Source organism: Coturnix japonica, chromosome 3, assembly GCF_054131305.1.
Source record: "Coturnix japonica strain WE chromosome 3, WE-NBRP24, whole genome shotgun sequence".
Classification (NCBI taxonomy): Eukaryota; Metazoa; Chordata; class Aves; order Galliformes; family Phasianidae; genus Coturnix; species Coturnix japonica.
Window position 1 is genome coordinate 80,906,252 of NC_140665.1, and position 19,285 is coordinate 80,925,536.

The 19,285-nt window shown below is 34.9% G+C and overlaps 1 protein-coding gene across 2 annotated transcripts in view; it reads left to right on the forward strand.

The window, feature by feature from the left end:
- The window catches only part of EYS (EGF-like photoreceptor maintenance factor), a 779,301-nt gene that overhangs the window by 671,838 nt on the left and 88,178 nt on the right, over positions 1 to 19,285 (forward strand). For both annotated transcript variants that reach the window (XM_085543820.1, XM_085543821.1), the window contains 2 exons: positions 12,604 to 12,712; positions 16,463 to 16,683. In XM_085543820.1, the coding sequence (XP_085399946.1) occupies positions 12,604 to 12,712; positions 16,463 to 16,683 (330 nt within the window). The remainder of the gene's footprint in view (positions 1 to 12,603; positions 12,713 to 16,462; positions 16,684 to 19,285) is intronic.

Genomic DNA, 19,285 nt, shown 5'->3' on the forward strand with positions numbered 1-19,285 from the left:
TTTTTTCTTTCTTTTTTTTTTTTTTTAATAAATAAATAAATACTTAAATGCACAGAACTGAAATACCAGCAGGAAACCTCTTGACTGTGAGTACTGGTAAAGATAGCAGCCTTGAATTCAAGGTTTGCAGTAGTTGGCATAAGAAGGATTTTATTCTTAGCAGTCTCCCCTGTGTTATCAGTGTACTATATAAATTGTTCCTTCCCTTGGTATTCAAGTTAAATAGTAGATTTTTCATTAACCACATTGCTTAACCTATTTTTCTATATTTTTTCCCAATTTAGATTGGGGTGTAGCAGTTCATTCTAAGCCATCAGGCTAAATAGAGGAAAAATAATTAGTGCTGCCTGATGGAAGTGATAAATGTCATTCATTATTGTATTTCTTCTGTCTGTAATAGGTAAGAAATAGGAGTTTCTCAATTGGAGGTCATTGTAGTATTATATTGTTATCTGTACACCATTGTATTGAGCACCTTAATTCATGTCATCTTGCTAATTTTCATTCATAGGATCAGATCTAAGATCCACTTCCTAAGTTAAAGTCTATATCTTGAGATGTCTCACACAATCATTCCTACATTCTGGTGCTAATCTTCTAACCCAAACAGTATCACTGTGCTGCTGGAAGTGAAAGCCCTCTTGAGAGGAGGGGAGAAAGACATAGCTGGTAAGAGATTACCTAGCTTGTCTCTTTGTGAGTGCTTCTCCATGCTTCATTAAGGCATTTTGTTGGCCAAGTGTTAAGATAATTCAATACTCAACATTTATTTGAGTTTACCTTTTTCATTGTTGTTTTGAATGGAACAACTCAAAATATATTTTTCATGTGTTCCTTATTCATTTATTCTCTTACAAGTGCAATTTATGTATATACAGAAATTCTTACCACTGTAGGCAAATTGTTATTACAATCATTGTAAGTAAAACACTGGTTGTCCAAAATATATGTAGACATGTCTTTTCCTTTCACTTTATGTCTATAGCTGTTTCACTTAGACCATTACTTTTATAAATCTATGCACTGATTTCTTATTTATTTTTATTTTCACCAGGGCTTTCGTATGCATAAGATTCAACTGATTTAACAAAGAATGTTTAGACATGATATCACATTGCTATGCAAGAATGTAGAAGGAAAGTATATTTTGAAATTTCCGGTTTTACAAAGTGTTCTCTTTTATATTTTACTAGACTTAGAAAATGTTAATTTGCTCACTGGGAAATAGTAGAGGCTGATTCTTGCATAGAGTTATAGTCTGCTTTTAATGATGTTAATATGAATCTTGCCAGTTTTTAAAATAGGAACATCATCCAACCCCCTTTTTTCAGTCTGATCAAAATCACTGCTACTACATTTGATACTGTAGATAAAGAGAACAGTGTGGCTGCTAATGGAATTATGTTTCTGTCTAGAATAAAAGTTCTGTGGCTTGGTAAAGTCTTGTACTTTTGTGAAGAGTATTCTTGTAAAGTTAGAGTTCAGCTACTCAGTGCAATTGTTTATAGGTTTCAGTTTGTTCATTCAGTGGAAGTCCCTAATTCACCCTTTCTCAGTGTAAGGTGTTCTTTCTTTGATTACTATTCTAGCCTTTTCTAAATTAACAGATACACCTAATTTGATTTCCTCAGGGGAAGCATATAGCTTGAGATAATAGATTGGTGTTATAGACCTTCTTTGCCATTTAGTTTACTTAAATGTTTTCATCTGCATTTAAGGGAAGTGCTGGTTAAAACTATTTGGTAACGACTCTTCATTTAAAGGGTTTCCCTCTTTTCTTTCAGTGAAGACTGTAGTTTTAATTTCCCTCATTTTCCTCACTTTTTCTTAGGTGTTACTTATGCCGAGATTACATAAAGGGAGTGGAGGAAGAAAAAAGCTTTTCTTTCTGCAGTTACATAGTATTAAAAACAAAAACAAAAACAACAACAACAACAATAAAATAAGCTTGAATGCAATTTGATGAATGAGAGAAACTATAATAGAGGGTAAGAATAAGCTATACAAAGAACTGAAGGCACTTTCCTCAAGGAATATTAATCTCTGGAGTTCCAAGGAGTAAATAAAAGACCTTTTCTTTTAGTATATAAAGTAGCCTTAATGTAAATCAAAACAGCCATGTTCAGGTGAAGTAAATTCTCAGCTGGTACATGAATATGAAGCAGTGTTATCATAAAGAGGAGAAAGTAAACAGTCTTCAGTCTCAATGGTGGATTTCTGGGTTAAAATGCACAATTTTTATTAGCAGTAAAATCTAGCAGGCCAATGAATATATCTAACAGAAAAAAAATACACAAAGAAGCCTATTCTGATCCAACAGAGAACAGTCATGCATAAGCACAAGTGTAGTAAAAACTCTCCATCTTTGTAAGTAAAATTAGGTTGCTCTGAACCTCAGAATCAAACATCTGGTATTCCTAAGAGTTGTTGCCTACTGATAGAATCAACAGTCTACTCTTGTAGTACTGCCATGAACATGAATAATGATAACAATAACTGATGTAATAATGATGAGAATCACAATTAAATTTTGTTGCAGCTTTAAAACCCTTTGTAAATATCAATGCTTATTTTTCCAGTATTGTTTTGCTAATCCTATTTTTGCATGTGTGAAATGGAGATGTCACAGCATATCAGTGTTGTCATGGTCTAGTGATGTATTAAGCTTATTTCAGTGCAGTACCTATGAAATCAGTGGAGTGCAAAGATGTGACTAAAAGCAGAATGTACACTTCCCTATTCTTAGTTTCCCATTTCTCTGTTGCATGCATCTACATCCAATAGAAAGAATCCCATCTGTCAATCTTCTGAAGAATTATATATTTGACTCTTAGGTTGACAGAGCTGGCACAATTGAGGAATAAAGTAAGCTAAGTAGAATCTAACACAAACAGTACCAGTTTCACCTAAAGTAGATGTGACCATTTTTGGCTAGTGATTTGCCTGTACACAAACAGAAATTGCTTTATTTTCTGTGTAATATGTGAAAAACTTGAAAACTTTATGAAATTCAGGCATTTAATAAAGAAATTACATCTCCTATGCAAGATAAACAAAATTATGCATGATAAAGTGTATTTATACTCCATATATTAGATCATCATCTACTGAATACCACTACCTTAGCAGAACATGCTTACTCCATATTCTCCCATACCTGCAAATGATATACTTATGTCATTACTCACAGATGTTTGTCCAACCTTTACTTAAAAAACTCCAGTGAAGGAGTCTGTGCAATCTACTTCAATATCCATTCTGAAAGATTTTTTTTTCTAGTGCCTGTCATGAAGACTACATATTATTTATTTCTTGTTTGTAACAACCCTGTATGTGCTTGGAGATTATATTGTGAATATGATTTATCTTCTCTTCTTCAGCACTTTCAATTTTGCCTAAGTGATCTATGGTTAGTATTAGCAGTGTTAATTATCCACTGAAAGAATAACAAAAGAATGTATCTAGGATCTGATGAAACCTTAATTTAAACTTTTCTTTCAGGTCACTTTTTCAAGTGCTCATTGGCTCTAGATGCTTTCTTCTAATCTTGCTCTCCTAGCTCATGTATATTTCAATTTAATTTCAAGGCTATTAGCATGCCTTATGTATCAGCAACAGTAAAAATGAGAGAATGTAGATACCAAATATATTGATGATAGCAAGGAAGCAAAGAATCAGAGACTAGTGAAAACTGATAGATTGAGCAAAACTCCTGCTGATTGATAAAGTGGGCTATTAAGAATTATGACATCGTTCATTATTCTTGTGCTGGAAGAAAGCAGAGCAATGTTTATATGTCTGCTGTCTATATACCTATTTATACATTCCATTATTATGCTTACTTTTTTTTCTGACGTTGTTCTATTTTCAGCTTGTCTACTCTTAAAGATCTTTATTATGGAACTGTTTTCAGCTAATTTCAGTAGTCATAGGAACTTTCAAAATACTCTGTAGAGTACATTTTTATTATAATTATTATCCATATAATTATATTATATACTGTCCAAAAAGTAATAGCAGAACTTTGGTGTCAGACAGGCTGATGATCCTACACGAAAACTGGATACCACAGTATTGAGCATGTGTGTAGTAAATGGATTTGAAATCTAGCAAGTTCACTTTGATAGCATCTCAAATATATTCTCATAGCCTGCTGGTAGAGCAAAGCCAAGTCCTAAATAATGTTCTCTTCTGAATACAGCTTTCCTTATAGATTAATATATGTGTGATAGGAGAAAGCTCAGCAATTTTAATGAGAGCCATGTAAGGATGCTCTTACTCTTCCTGGATTAATCAGAACTGAGGAAAAGCTGGCAATTTTTTCTCCCACATGTTAATGTAAGTCCGTTGATATTCATTACACTTTATTAGAATTTGGCATGTTCTCAGGAGCCCCAGCAAGTACTGTGATGGCTGTTTAAAAGTTGGAATTTTGACAAATGCTATATTCCAATATACAGCAAATTATGTTAGCTGAAGGTCCACTAAGAAATAAAAGGCAAATAGTAACTTTTTAAGGTTAAACTCTGGACTTAATATTATCTTTATAGGACAGTGTATAAAATGTTGGTAAGAAAGTTTTAATGCAATAACATATCACCAGTTTTATTAATACCAAAAGCCTTTTGTTAAGAAAGGAAGTATTACTTTTCGGAAAGAGTAGTCAGGCATTGGAATGCACTGCCCAGGGAGGTGGTGGAGTCACCGACCATGGGAGTGCTCAAGAAACGCTTGGAGGTGGCACTGAGGAATATGATTTAGCCAGGAAGTATTGGTAATGGTTGGACTAGATGATCTTCTAGGTCTTTTCCAACCTTGATAATTCTGTGAAATTGGATATGTAAAGACATACGGGGAAGATCTGTAAGACTTTTTCTTGCTGCTTTTCTCCTTCCAAAATGTAGTTTTAAAGATGTTTTTTAAAGATCTATATGAAAAAATGGTTGGGAAAAATAAGTGTATTTGGTACAAAAATATAATATTACTGTGAAAATTATTCTGTTCGGATATAAATGAAGACTAAGTACCACGTATGAATTCTGGTTCAAACTTCTTCATATATTTTGAACTGACATCTAAAATGCTTGTTATTTCACAAAGATAAATCTGAAAGTCTGGCAGAAAATCATGTGTTCTTTGGATAAAACAACCCTGTCAATAAATCTAAAGCCAAATGCTAATAAGAAACATGTTATTTAAAAGGAAATTAGTATTGAAAGTGGTATCTAAGCCTGATATTTCTGTGTTTCTGTAATCAAACAACAACTAGGGAGTTCCGGTTTTTGTTTGTTTGTTTGTTTTATTTTATCACTTGCAACCACAATGAAGAAAGAGAAAATGGAGTGTTAGGAAGAATTTCAGAGTCATTTATTATGCTGTTAGATTGATGCTTTAAAAGGTCAGTTTTCAGTCTTGCTTTGATGATCTTTTCTTCATAGAAAACAATTTATAGTGTTTTGCAAAAATACAGTATGGAGCACTTAGTATTTTGCCTTCAGCCTAGATTTATAAGAAACTGTGGGGGGGGGAAGAAAAAAAACTTGAGCTCATTTTGAAATATGACCAATTGCAGAGACCTCTTTCCTTTTGCATCAAAATGGACCCTGTAGGGATCTAGAGGACACTTTGCAGGACCCTCTCTGCAATACAAACACACCAAGCAATGTAAGACACATACTGATAGAAAAGTGGTATCATTTGTATCCTAGCTACAGTACTCCTGTTACTGGCAGTAAATCAGTTCAACTGCTTATAATCATAAGACAGGCGAGGGCCCCAGAAGTATTTACATGTATTACGATGTCCATTTTAATGTATGCTGTCCTTAAAACCTTTCTCCTTTTCTGACGTTTCTCTACCTTCATGTATTTTTCTAAGTAAACCAATAAAAGAATAAGGGAATAACTTATGTACAAATTGTAGAACTTATTTTTAAGCATTTCTAAGAGAAGGGCTGTTGCCTTCAATGTAAGAATATGAGGAATGTGTCAGCCTAATAGAAAATGTAATGTTTGTTGTAACGCTGCCAAAGACTGTTAATTTTACTACACCTAATGAAGAATAACTCTTGAATCCTATGCAAATACCAATTAAGAAAACACTCAGACAATCAGCAAAACTTGCATTTTTCGCCCCATCAGAAAAGCCTTTTCAGAGCTTGGATTTCTTTTCTCTCCTAAACCCAGACCTCTGACAAATCACACATTCCAGTAGTTGAGTGTGTCCCCTCCGCCCCCACCAATGCCTTTTTCTTTTAAAAAAGGGCATCAGGAGATTACTAGTACTGCAAGACACTATTAGGGGTCAAAGTCATTTGTTTTTTTTTCCCCTCTTCTGTGCTTTTGTCTGCTCCTTTGCCTCATCTCTCTTTCTCTGCTACTGGTATGCTTTTACAGCCAGGTCACTTCATAACAACTAGAGAACCTGAAATTTGGTGTTGAATGTCTGGACGTTACAGTAGACATTTCATAGATTTCAGATAAAATGTCAGACAGAAAATAAATAAAGTGTTCATTTCTATAATTATTACTTGTTAGTGTTCTAATTGGAAGTGGCAGAAAATACAAAAATTCGACCTTGTTGAAATTGAAGAGGGTAAAGAAACGTGAACATTTCCATGGAAGCAGCATGCTGAAGTTAATTTTTGTTATTAATAACAAAAAGATTTTTAAGGATAAATAAATTTTTTCCAGTTTTGGAAAGAAGTGCCAGGAGGTTATTAAAACTGTAAGACAGTACACATTTTCACACTTGTGAACTGAATGTGCTCAGTCAAAAGTAAAATCACTGTTCTTGAAAAATCTCCTGTATTGCTTGACAGCTGGTTAGATGTTCCCTTGACAACTGCTCTGGTTAATCAAGGGTGTAAATGAAGCTGCTGTTTCAGTGTTTTGCAGGAGTAATTTTATATTGTCTCTTTAATATCAACACTTTTGCAGTGAAGAGTTTGGGGTATTTTGTGTTTTTGTTTGTTTTTTTTTGTTTGTTTTTTGTTTGGTTGGTTTTTTTGTAGGGATTTTTTTCTTTCCCCTATGATCTGTTATTAATTTCAGTTAGTGTATGTCAGCTTGGAGGAAAAAAATAGCAAATGATTCTAAATGTAATCTTCCAATAATGACATTATAAAAAGGGTAGTAGTAGTATTGTTTTGTAATAATTTTTCAAGAGACCCAAAACCGCGGTCTTTTAGCAATGTGAGATATTCATTTGGAAAAATTCTTCCTATAAACTTTAGCTTGCATAAAGTCAAAGGTCAATTCTCTTTATAATGCCCCATTTTTCTGTACCTACTGATCTGACCTTTTAATTTTGCTATGTCTGTCCTTAGACTGTTGGAAATGTGGCTGCACCTGCAACACTATACAGAGAACATAACTGCTCTAAACTAAATTTTCCTAAGTTTGTTTACATGACCATGGATGCACCATTTTTAGATGATTACATTAGATAACTGTAATGCATGGATGCAATTTAAAGTATTCCAGAAGTTCCACTCTCTGGACCTATTCTCATCGATATTGTCAAATATGTAATCAGTTTAAGACTCTTTACAGTGTTTCCCTTGATATAAGCTGGAAGCTGAAGCAATCATGCTATCAATTAGGGCTTAAGCCAGTCTTTCCGATGATTAGACCAGACGTCAGTATGAATTTTGTGATCGTACTTTCTGCTGTGCTCCTTTAGTGCCACCTGGTGATCAGCTTGAAGGAAAAAGAGTATGTTCCTTGTGTGGAGAGGTAGCTGATGAGCCAAAACCATTGCTTGATCAAGATTTTGCAAGTGACGCTAGGTTTAAAAGTACCTCAATCTTTGCTAGTTCAAAAAGATTTGTTTTAATGCCATTTCCAATGTGAATTAATTTCACACTTACTATGCACAATTCAGTCATAGGTACAGACGTTACATAAACATTGCACTTTGTTAGAAATTCAGTGTCCATTCATATTTTTAATAAAGATGTAGCTAGTAGTGGCATTAATCACTGTATATAACTTCTGCTTTGCATCTGTTGAAGTCAATGAGACTTTTGTAAAGAAATAGCCCCTGAAGTAAATCCTTTGTTAATTCTTGTTCTTAACGAGAGATTACTTAAAATCCATAGCAGCAAAGAAAAAATCATGTTATTTTAAGACAAGTGAAGAAAAGAAGGCTGAACCTATCCTTATTTCAAGTCTGTTGAAAAAAAGATACCTTGGCATTAACAAGAACATTAGCATTAACAAGAAAAGGTTCAGCTCCACATGGCTCCAGACTTAGCTTGCTATGAGAAATACTCTATTTATCGTTCCCATACACCCTCCTTGAAAAGCCATTTCCCATACCTGTTCCCCACACACACAGTTCTCTTCTGCTTCATGAAACCTTTTTATATCATTACAAGTGTGATGTGCATGAATCAGACTAATTTTGGTGCCTGATAAAATAATCCTGCAGTAGGAATCATATTGCATTCTATTCTGTCACTATCTCTAGAGGTAAAAATATGCTGGCTTTGAATGCAACTGAAATATGCCACTGAGATGTGAGGCAGATGGACTGAAATGCCTTCAGCATCTAAACAAGTGAAAAAGCACAAGTGAACTACAAATTCTTCAAAATGTAAAGATGTCAGTGATTAGCCATTTTCATCTCAGGTGTTGTTAATGTGAAGTCAGCGTTTCATAATAGGAGGTTAATTAGAAAAATGAGGAAAAAATGTCAAGGGAATAAATCATCATTTCAGTTTTATCTTTCCTAATGTGAATAATGGATTTTATTTTTGTAGGAGATGTGTGTAATAATACAGCTGTGTTTATCCAGTTGCAAGATTAGAATGGATTTAATCTAGGATTATAAGAGAAATTTTATCAAGTTGTAAGACTAGCTCAAGTGACATTTTATGTCTGGTCATTTTTCTGCAGAACATTTCAAGTACTTTTTTTTTTCTCTTTTTTCTTTTTTTTTTTAACTAGAATAATTATGTCTTACATATGTCTGTATTTTAGCGTTTTATGATTTCAAATGCTGTGGTAAAGATGGAGACAGTGTTTCTGGTTTAATTGCCATTTTTCACTATTTTCATAACTTTCTCAGAAGGCTGTCTTTTGGGCTTAAATTTTCCATGCTCCATCTCTTTTCAAAAGCTATTCTAAGCATATTTGAGTAATCTAGCAAACTCAAACAGTTCTAATTTTGTGGTAATGTAAGCATGAAAAATATTCATTTTTCTCACATTTGAAATGACAATTTTCCATTTCTGTGACATAAAACAGATAGAAATTTAATGTATTATTTGCCTGGAAATTCTAGCAGAGAAAGGAGCAAAGGCTGAAGGTAGTAGTGGCAGCATTCCTAACGTGTACTCCAAAATACAGGACAATGGATTGCTGCTTGTAGCCTGTGGTTTATTTTCACAGCTCAGTCACTAATCTGCTGGCTGACATCAGACTAATCGGTTCTTTTCTTCAAGCTTTCATTGCCACATCTTAAACAAAAAAAGAAAAAGAAAAAAAAAAAAAGGAAAAAGCTTTATGTCCTTTGTGAAATGGAGGCCTGATCTTCAAAATCACTGTGTAATAGATGATGCTTGTAGGTATTGTTTTTGCCTTTGTAATTTATTATTTCTTTTTTTTTTTTTCTGACGTTTCTTGAAAGGCTCAAGTATGCCTGAATAAGGATGACTGTCTTAGTGCGTTAACGTTTATGTGAATTTAAGATTCCTGTGATTATCTACATGAAGAACATTTTAGCACTGAATAATCTACAAAGATTATTATACCAATTGTTATTTTTGTACTTTTTTATTTTCCTTAGCAAAGAATCAAAACAAAAGAAATTATGTACTCAAATCAGTGGGAATATGTGAATAAGACATTCACAGTGATAATTTACAGTGCTCAGTTCAGCTTAGTAGGCTAATTGCTTGAAGAGGATCAAAGTGACATAGACCATAGTGTTGTTTTCTTTCCCATCAGAAAAACATTCCAGTTTATGAACATGACTACACCATGTAAGCCTTTGTGCTCTGTATGCTGGACTATTATAAAATGTGATTTGTAGGGTTAGACTTTGAATTGATTTATATGCAGACTTTAGACAACTTCTTGAAAAGCAGGCATGAGGCATAAGCAAAGGGAATGCATTGCCATGAGCATATTCGGTCTGTGCTCAAAAATCTGCTTTGACTGATAAGTATCAAGGAAAGTTTATGAGTTTGTTTTCCCCACAAGAATGGTAAATGAGCTAAATTACTTTTTACTAGAGAAATTACCTCTATACACTGTGGGAGAATCCCCAGAAATAGAAATATTAATGGGAGCAAGAAATTAAATTCAAGGTATTTTTTATATATCAATAATTGGCTGGAAATTAGAGTACATAGCAGTAATTTCTTCAAACTTGTCCTTATTCTGAGTATTTAAAAGAAAAAAAATTGCTAAAGAACTTCTCAATATGCCCAATTACTTATTGAGGAGAATCTTCTGTTTACTAAACTCACATTACAAAATGTGAGTTTTTTGAAATTGTGAGAATTAGCTGATGTTCAGAACATCAGACATTGCTTCTGGGTCCATATGTTCAAAATGAAATGTTATGATGACTTTGTATTACATAAGAAGTAATTTATCTTCAAAGACACTTATAAGACATACTTATTAAAATACACTTGGTAATTTTTAATCTAAAATTAAAGAAAAATGTTAAGTATTTTTTGAACTCATTTGAATAGTCTAGGAGTCAGGGTCACATCTGAATATGTGATTATGCCACTCAAATATCACAGTCTTCTAAACAGTTCTAAGAGCAATGATGTATAAAAAGTTCTGCCTACTTAGAAAGGTGAAATAATGTGGTATGTTTCAAGTCTATGCAACATAGTGCAGAGAAGAGTCAGTGAGTTAGCACTGTCTGAAGTAACTCTGGAACTAGAGCAATATAGCCATTGGAAAATCAGAATTTATTAATATAGATGCATCACCTGCTGATATAGACATACTGCCTATGTGGCTTGTGTTAGAACATGCACTGTTTTTATCTGCTCATTCAGATGTCACTACAGTTAAATGTTAGTAATGTACTCACATTCATTAGAGGCCTAATGCTAAATCCACTTATGTTAACACAGTGTTCCCAGTAACTTCAGAGCTGAGACTCTAGATGCTGAATTTGCACATAGGATGATAGAATAATAAAACTGTAGACACAAGTAGAAAAGCAAAACTAAAGGCAAAACATGAGATAATCAGCAGAAAAATGGGTGGTGATTTGTGAAAACATCAGCATACAAGAGCATTGTAGGTTTTGATGTGGTTCATCCACATGTAAATTTACTCATTTATTTGGGTAAATTTATCTTTGGCAGTGCTGAAGTATGCCATTCTAGGAGTAGTAATATATACTTGCAATGTTCAAGACAGAATGGGTGTTAAAATATATTAACTGCTTCATATATTTGTGACCTGACATGACAGTTCATTTGCACAAACACAAAAGAGTTTATTGGATTCCTGCCATTGTCCTTGCCCAGCTAAAATCATGGATAATTTGGCAGTCCAACTAAATATATATAATATATATTTATTTATTTTTTCCAGATCTTTTACAAAATTTGTTAAGAAAACAGCATTTTTCTTGCTAAGGGCATTACTCATGAAACCTAATTGTGTAGATAGGACTGAGCAGAGTTTGATGTCCTGTTGTGCACATACTCAGTAAACCCTATCATGCTTCCCAAAAGGAGGCCTATCACATTTTCTTTTCAAAGTATTTGAAAATTCAAACTGGGTGTATAAGTGGGAAGCACCTCTCCAGGATTATCAAAGCTTCGTTTTAAAGAACCTATCAACCAATATTCTCCTATTCTGCTACTGCTTCGCTAATATTCACCAAAATTTCCTTTTGAAATATTCAAAAAATATATTTAAAAAAGACATATTTGAAAACCATCTTGTTGGATTTAATTTCATTACAACATTTTATTATACGTCATCATAGAAAAAACCTAGAGTCCTTGGAGTCTGACTGAATGTTCTCTAGTGGTTAGTTTAAAAATTTCCCTTAGCATTATATTCTTTATTTGTGAAGCGCAGTACCAGAGTTTACATGAAGAGCACGCTTCTCAAGTAGCGATAACGATATCACTATATAATCTTGCTACTAAGAGTTTTGCAGCCTTTCATTTCTTACTCCATGTCTGTTTCCCCTGTAGAGCAGGAAAAGGAAATTTCCACCAAGGGAGTTCAGCATCATTCAGCATCAAAGATATTTGTCCAATAGTCCTATACACTTAGGAGAGCACATGTCAGCTACAGTTAGCACTTAACATTTATCAGTACCCACTTACACATGTAAAGATCTCTTTCTTCTTTGTCTCTGTGTACATTTCAAACACTAGCGTCAGGAGTAGTAGGAAAGCAAATAGAAGAAAGACATTAAAAGAAGAAACTTACATCTTTTTTTTCTTCAATAATTAATGTAAGCATGAAACTAGAGTTATTATTGTCCAAAAAACTGTCATCTATCATGAGGTAGAAGCATCTTTTTCACCTTGCCTGTGCTGTGTGAGGTTTGAATACTCCTCTGTCAGTAGCATAAACAGTAATGAGATTCTCTGTTTCCTTCTAGCTATATGTTGCCTGTTAGCAGTCCTGAAGGTTACTGCATGATTGAAATGGCTGCAGACAGAAATCCTCCTGTACAACACAGACTCCATTTCTCATATCAGGCATCTCAGGTGAGTCTGAAAAGCATAAAAAAAAAAAAGCAGCTGCTTGCTTTGAACACGCAGATATCATTATATTTTCTTTAACATGTCATTTCACAGAAAACATCCACAATATTTCCAATGATTTCTTCAGCTTACCTGACTCTGAAACATCTATTTCAGCTGCTTAATGTCCATGAAAAGGATGCTGATACTTCAAGAGGAAAAATAAAGTAGCTGCAGTGTCAGTGTATTAAGCCACAGTGTTGTTAGGGACAATTAAGACACAGTTCAACAGTAATTCTTGTTATTTTTTATTTGCGATCTGCTCTGTCTAGGGATAGACAGTTATGTATCGTCACTGACTTAACTTGAAGTCAGAACCTTCTGAACAGTACTGTAAACATGATTCTCTCTATTTTGAAACTGGCCACCCTAAATCTGCCATATGCCAGCTTTCCTATATCATGGGTTTTTCTGTTTTGCTTTGTCTCCACTTTGTCACCTTTCTTTGTTCTGTGTTCAAGTATCAGAAGATTCCTGCATAGTATGTTTTACGTTGTTTTGTACTTGAGAATTTGAACTGAGATTGAACATTCACTAAGTTTGTTCACCAGAATACAGGACAATTAACCGTAGATAGACTAATTATTATGTACATTGCCTGGCATGTGCTGTCAGAAATAGAATTTCTTCTCTGATTCTTCTTAGTCGTTATCTGGGTGTTTGCTCAGTCTGATAGAATTGAGTTAGATATCATTATTGCCCAAATTATTTCTCTGTTCGTATTTTCTAGGTGACCAACCTGATGTTCTGAAGAAGGGGAATGATGCTTGTCTCCCCCTTTATGTCTAGGGCCCATAACTCACAGAATATGAATCTAACATTGTTTACAGCTTCTATGTAGAGAATCTGTGGAAAGGACCTGTCAGTGCATGGTCATAGAATCATAGAATTAGCCAGGTTGGAAAAGACCTTGAAGATCATCAAGTCCAACCACAGCCTAACCATAGTACCCTAACTCTAACATCCCTCTGCTAAATCACACGTAAAGCACCACATGTAAAGAAGTAAACGATACCTCACTAAAAGAAAAACTTACAGGCCGCTGTTATCTTTGATACCATGCATCAAGATGATACAGAAGAATCTTTCTGCCCCTAATCAAGAAATGTATCTTGTCCACAACTCTTTTCTGATTCTTTCTGTGTGAATCCAAAGTTGTGTTTCAGTTCATATGGATTTTGGAAGTGGATGTTCTGGTCTTAGCACAGTTCATATTTGTCCAATATTTTGGTCCAGAGCAGTCTTGGACCAAAATAACTTAATTCCCTCAGAAAAAAAGCAGTACAGAAGATGTTCTTTCTGGGTGCAATTAATGTACTATAACCACTAAGATATTTCATGGGACCAAAATACACGTAATTAAGATACATTCTTACAAGGATGAATGTTGGATTCTTATGAAAAACTGTTATGCTTTACATGAATGCTTCCAAACTCCCTAAACCCCTGTTTTCTTCAGTGGCATACAAGCAATGAAAGAAAAATATTATCTTTAAGACGACTAAGGAATTTCTTCCCCTTAATGTTAGTTGATTCTCATTACCAGTCAGGCTCCAAAGGAGGAAGGGCCATTTACATATTAGTGTTAGAAAAGTTAAGCATAACCACAAAATCATAGAATGTCTCAGGTTAGAAGGGACATAAAAGGTCACCTAGTTCTAACCTCTCTGCTCAGACTGTCCAAGCCCCATCTAACCTGGCCTGGAATGCTTCCAGGGATGGGACATCCACAGCTTCTCTGGGCAGCCTGTGCCTGTGCCTTACCGCCCTCTGAGTAAAAAACTTGCTCCTTAAATCTAACCGAATTCTCACCTCTTTTAGTGTAAAAACATTTCCCAGTCTCTTATAATTAACATGGAAACATTAAGAATGTTACCATAAAGTTACTATAATGTTATGCTAGGTCTATTAGGTTATTAACAAGATTTACAGAAATTCTTCCTGTGTGCTTCCTTAAAATAGATTCTGGTTTTGTCTGTTTAACTCAGAGCAGGACCTTTACAGAAAGAAATGTGTATTATGGTGTACTAGTGTGAGTTTGAACATCTAACATATTATGATAAAAACCATTGATGCGAGAAACTGAGCAGAGCCAAGTGAACTTATTCTGTGGTTCACTGGATCTGCCCCCAGGTCAATGCTTTTGTAAAATAAGTCCAGTAATAAAAGATTATGTTGCAAGAGAAGTGTTACATACACTTTTTTTTTTTTTTTCATAGACGTTTTACATTCCAGTCCAGTGCTTTGCTTAATTCTTATAACAGGTTCACAAACTGAGAGAAAATGTCTGTCTGAAAATGCTACCTACAAATTTTGTCTGAATCTATGCTAGTTTATAGTTATGTTTGATAGGGGAGAGAGTCAAGTGACATGAAATGAATTTGACAAGCACTGAGCTGATGTCTTTGAATTACTTCCACATGAAAAATTTGATTTAATTTTATACGTGCTCTAAGAGATGTAGAGTTTTGGGTTTTGTTTTTTTTTTCTTATTTTCTTTCTAAATGAAAGGCATTGTAAAGGGCGACATTCGTGTTCATTGTATCTCCAAATTTCACTTTAGATTGTCAGCAGCATTGCTCAAGCAATGATAAAAGCTATATGAGAAGAGCAAAGAGTCATATCGATATGTGAAATCTAGACAAATCGATATGGTATTTTCCTCCTTTTGCTCCTAAATCTTACAGTTGGTGTATGGACATTATAGTGGAGGGTTCCTTAACTACAAGTTATCTCCTTGTGTAAATGATCTCCTCACTTTACACATCCTATGATATATCTGCTATTCTGTTGACTTATTCATAGTTGGCTAGCTTTCACTCAGTTTCTGGATTGGTTGTATTGTACATGTAAGTGCATCTCAGAATGATACAGTTGTTATATTTAATATATAAATATAAATATATTTATTTAAATATTTTAAATTAAATTTATTTAAATTTATTTAGATTTTTAAATTTAAATATATAAATATTTATATTTATATATGGTCTTTTCAGTTCTTAACAGACATTTGGCAAAATAAGTTAGTCATGTTGAAACCCAGTGTCAGAACTCCAGAAAGTCAAGCACCAGGTTTATAAGTGGAATTAGCCATACTTAATTAGTCACTTAAAAGAACTTTTATAAGTGATGTATAAGGATTTATCTCCTAGATCAAGTAGCCCAGAAGCACTGATATTACTGGGTCAGTCCCAGTATGAAGTAGTTGTGGGTGTTTCTTTGGCATCAAAGTCGTTCTAGTCATTTGTGACTCCAGAATTTACTAAAACTTTCCATTTTCCCTGGTCCTCAGTATAGTGGCCTGGTCCATTTTTTGTCACTCATTCAAGAAATGTAAAATCTTGATTATATCACTCCTTTATCTTGGTGTTCCTGTGCCAGCTCTTAATCAAGATCATAAAACTCATGGTTGTACAATGATGGAAACACAAGGAAAAACTTACCATGTTCTTTGTGGATAAGGCTAGAAATTGTAATTTGTTTTTCGTGGAACATATGCTACTACACAGTTTTTCATAAAAGTCCATGTATATGATGTAAAATAAAAAATAAAATATTAACATATTTTAAAAAATCCTTCAACCCAACATCATAGTTTTTGGCCATCTTCAAGTAATGGCTATGTCCTTTATTTCTTGTTATTAGTTTTCCATTATTTCATAGTAACATCACAAACTATATTCTATTCTGATGTTTCTCTTATTTCTGCAGATCACCTTTGGATCAACGTTTCTTGGGAATGTTCCTGCTCACAAACAGGTTCCTGAATGTGCTGGGCAAATACATGGCTATAAAGGATGCATTAGAGATTTTCAAGTAAACAACAAAGAATTGTTCATCATAGATGATGCACTTGGAGGAAGGAACGTTGAGAACTGCAATGTTCCAATATGTGATTACCATCCCTGTCGCAATGGTGGAACCTGCACTAGGTAAGACTTATCGTTTTATAATCTCTTTGTAGCTGGCAGGTTCGTCCTTAATATAAATTATTATTATTTTCTGTGTAATAAGCAATAACCTAAATTTCACGCCTAAGCAAAGAAATTTTACAACTTTGTTGCTTATGTTACAGCAAATATAAAATGTAACTACAATGTACATGCTGCATGTGTATTGAGTTGCTGCTAAAACTCCTTCAGGATCAGCTAGGTCCCTGGCCTGGTGACCAGTTCAGACTATTTTCATAGGTAAAACAAAATCACATAGCAACTCCTCCTTCTGTCTGACAACTCTGTATCTTGCCAGGCCTGTACCCTTACCGAACAGTATTATCAAAGTATCTTTGAAAGTTAGAGTGAATCACGATGAACCTCTAGGTTGTCGTTGAACCTCTAGATGAGGGTCAGAGAAGCAAAATTCCTCCACTGTACTAGCAGTGAGTCAGACTTGAGTAAGAGCAATCCCAGATATGTGCAGAGACTGTGAGAAGAATTGACTGTGAGCAGCCCTTCAAAGAAGGACTTGGAAGTCCTGATGGGTGGAAAGCTGGACATGAGTCAGCAGTATGCAATTGCAGCCCAGAAGGCCAACAGTGTGTTTGGCTATGTCATGAGAAAGATAGGGAGTAGTAGGGAGTAGGGAGTGATTGTCCCCCTCTACTCTGCCATTGCTATCTGGAGTACTGTACCCAGAACCGAAGTCCCCAGCTCAATAAAGATGTGGAAGGTGTCTAGATGAGAGTTGAGGCACCTCTTAAGAAGAAAGGTTGATGAAGTGTGTTTGTTTAACTTCGAGAAGAGGAGGCTCTGAAGAGACTTCATTGCAACTTTCTACTACTATAAACAGGAGGGAGACTGACCTTTTGTATGGTATGATAGAGATAGGACAAGGGGGAATGGCTTGTCACTCTCTGGGAGGAGATATTTAAGTTAGATGTTAGGAAGAAATTTTTCATTCATAGGGTGGCACAGGCTGCCCAGAGAAGCTGGGGATGCCCCATCCCCAAAGGTATTCAAGGTCCTGTAATGGAGCCTTGAGCAACCTGATCTTATGGGTGATAACTCTGTCCACTGTAGGGGCATTGGAACTATATGATCTTTAATGTCCAGTCTAAGCCATTTTAAGATCGTGTGATTCAGTGAAAGCAGAAATAGGATCCAGAAGTGTTGTAGGCTAAACACAAAAAGAATGGTGGTTCAATTGAGTGATGGTTTAGTTGAAGCATAGTAGCTTTTTAAACCATAGTAATTTGGTCACTGCTTAAGGGACTTGGCATTTGAGAACTTGGCATTTGATGGATTTTTTTTAAGCGTGCCAAGTGTGTTCAAAAAGTATTCATGTTCTGCAGCTCTGACTTCAGCCATTCACTTACCAGAACAGGGATTGCTTTTTCAGGTACTGATTGTTCCTCTAGCTGTCTCAAAACCAATTATCTCTTGGGATATGGAAGTCCCATTTGGATAGATCACTAGCTAGGGATCTTCAGGGAAGCAATTCCTGCATTCTAAAGTCCTGATGCTTCATCCTGATGCAGACTCCATCATTGTATACTGTGTAATGAACAAAGAGAAAAATAAATTACTTCTCCTTCTCTGAGAAGTGATGAAATTTATGCAAGTGTCACATCTACAAGTTTCACTCCTGACGATTCATGTACCTATCTTCTCCAATTTCTTTGTAGAGGATGTAAACAGAGTGACAAGTTGGAAGGTAAATTTGCTTTTGCTGGCAGGCATTATACACATTCTCTGACAACGCCAAGGCCAGAAACCCCTTTGGGGTATGCTTCACTTTATTCTTTGCTTATCCTGTTTTCTGCAGTTTTCATCAGGTTGAAAAAGTGTGGAAAAGCAATAACTTGCATACCTTCTGATCAGCCTTGGCAGGTCTGGCTCCAGAACACCTTTAATCTGAACCTGAACAATCCACAAATCTTGTTCATCTGAATCTGTTGTCTTAAGAAATAAACTGAGTGTTTCAGTAGATGAAGGTTCTCCTAAAAGGCATGATGTGCTGTACACTCTTCCTTCCAGGCAATTACTGATAATACTATTTTAGTAATCTATTTAGTAATCATACACAATCCACAAATTCTACGTAGTAGACAGATCCAATTTTAAAGCTGTAGAACTTACCACCTTCTTTCTTCAGTGCTTTGGTTACAAACTCTTGCAACTAAAAGTAAAAGTCTCTCCCTTAGTTCCACAACAGTTTATTAGTTGCTTTCTTCTATCGGCTATTTGATAAAGTATTATTCAGATGTATAGGAATCTTGTTGTAAGTCACAGCATGTCATGTGTGGAGTAGAACTGAAAAACCAGAAGTAGGCATTCTGTGTGTAATTTCTTGTGTTTGAGTGGTATGTGTGGACTATAATTAAGCACTGTTACCTTCAGATGTATGACTGCTGCCAACAAGAACCAAAAATAATATATATTGCTGGTTGTACAGGGCAAGGTTTAGATAGTGGGTAGGGCTACAAGAGATGCCTCCTGTAAGAAGTGTCCTGAAACAGCCCCTATGTAGATAAGGGTAGGCTCCAGCTGGCTCCAAAAAAGACCTACTGCTTCTAGAGGTAAGCCATGAGCAAGA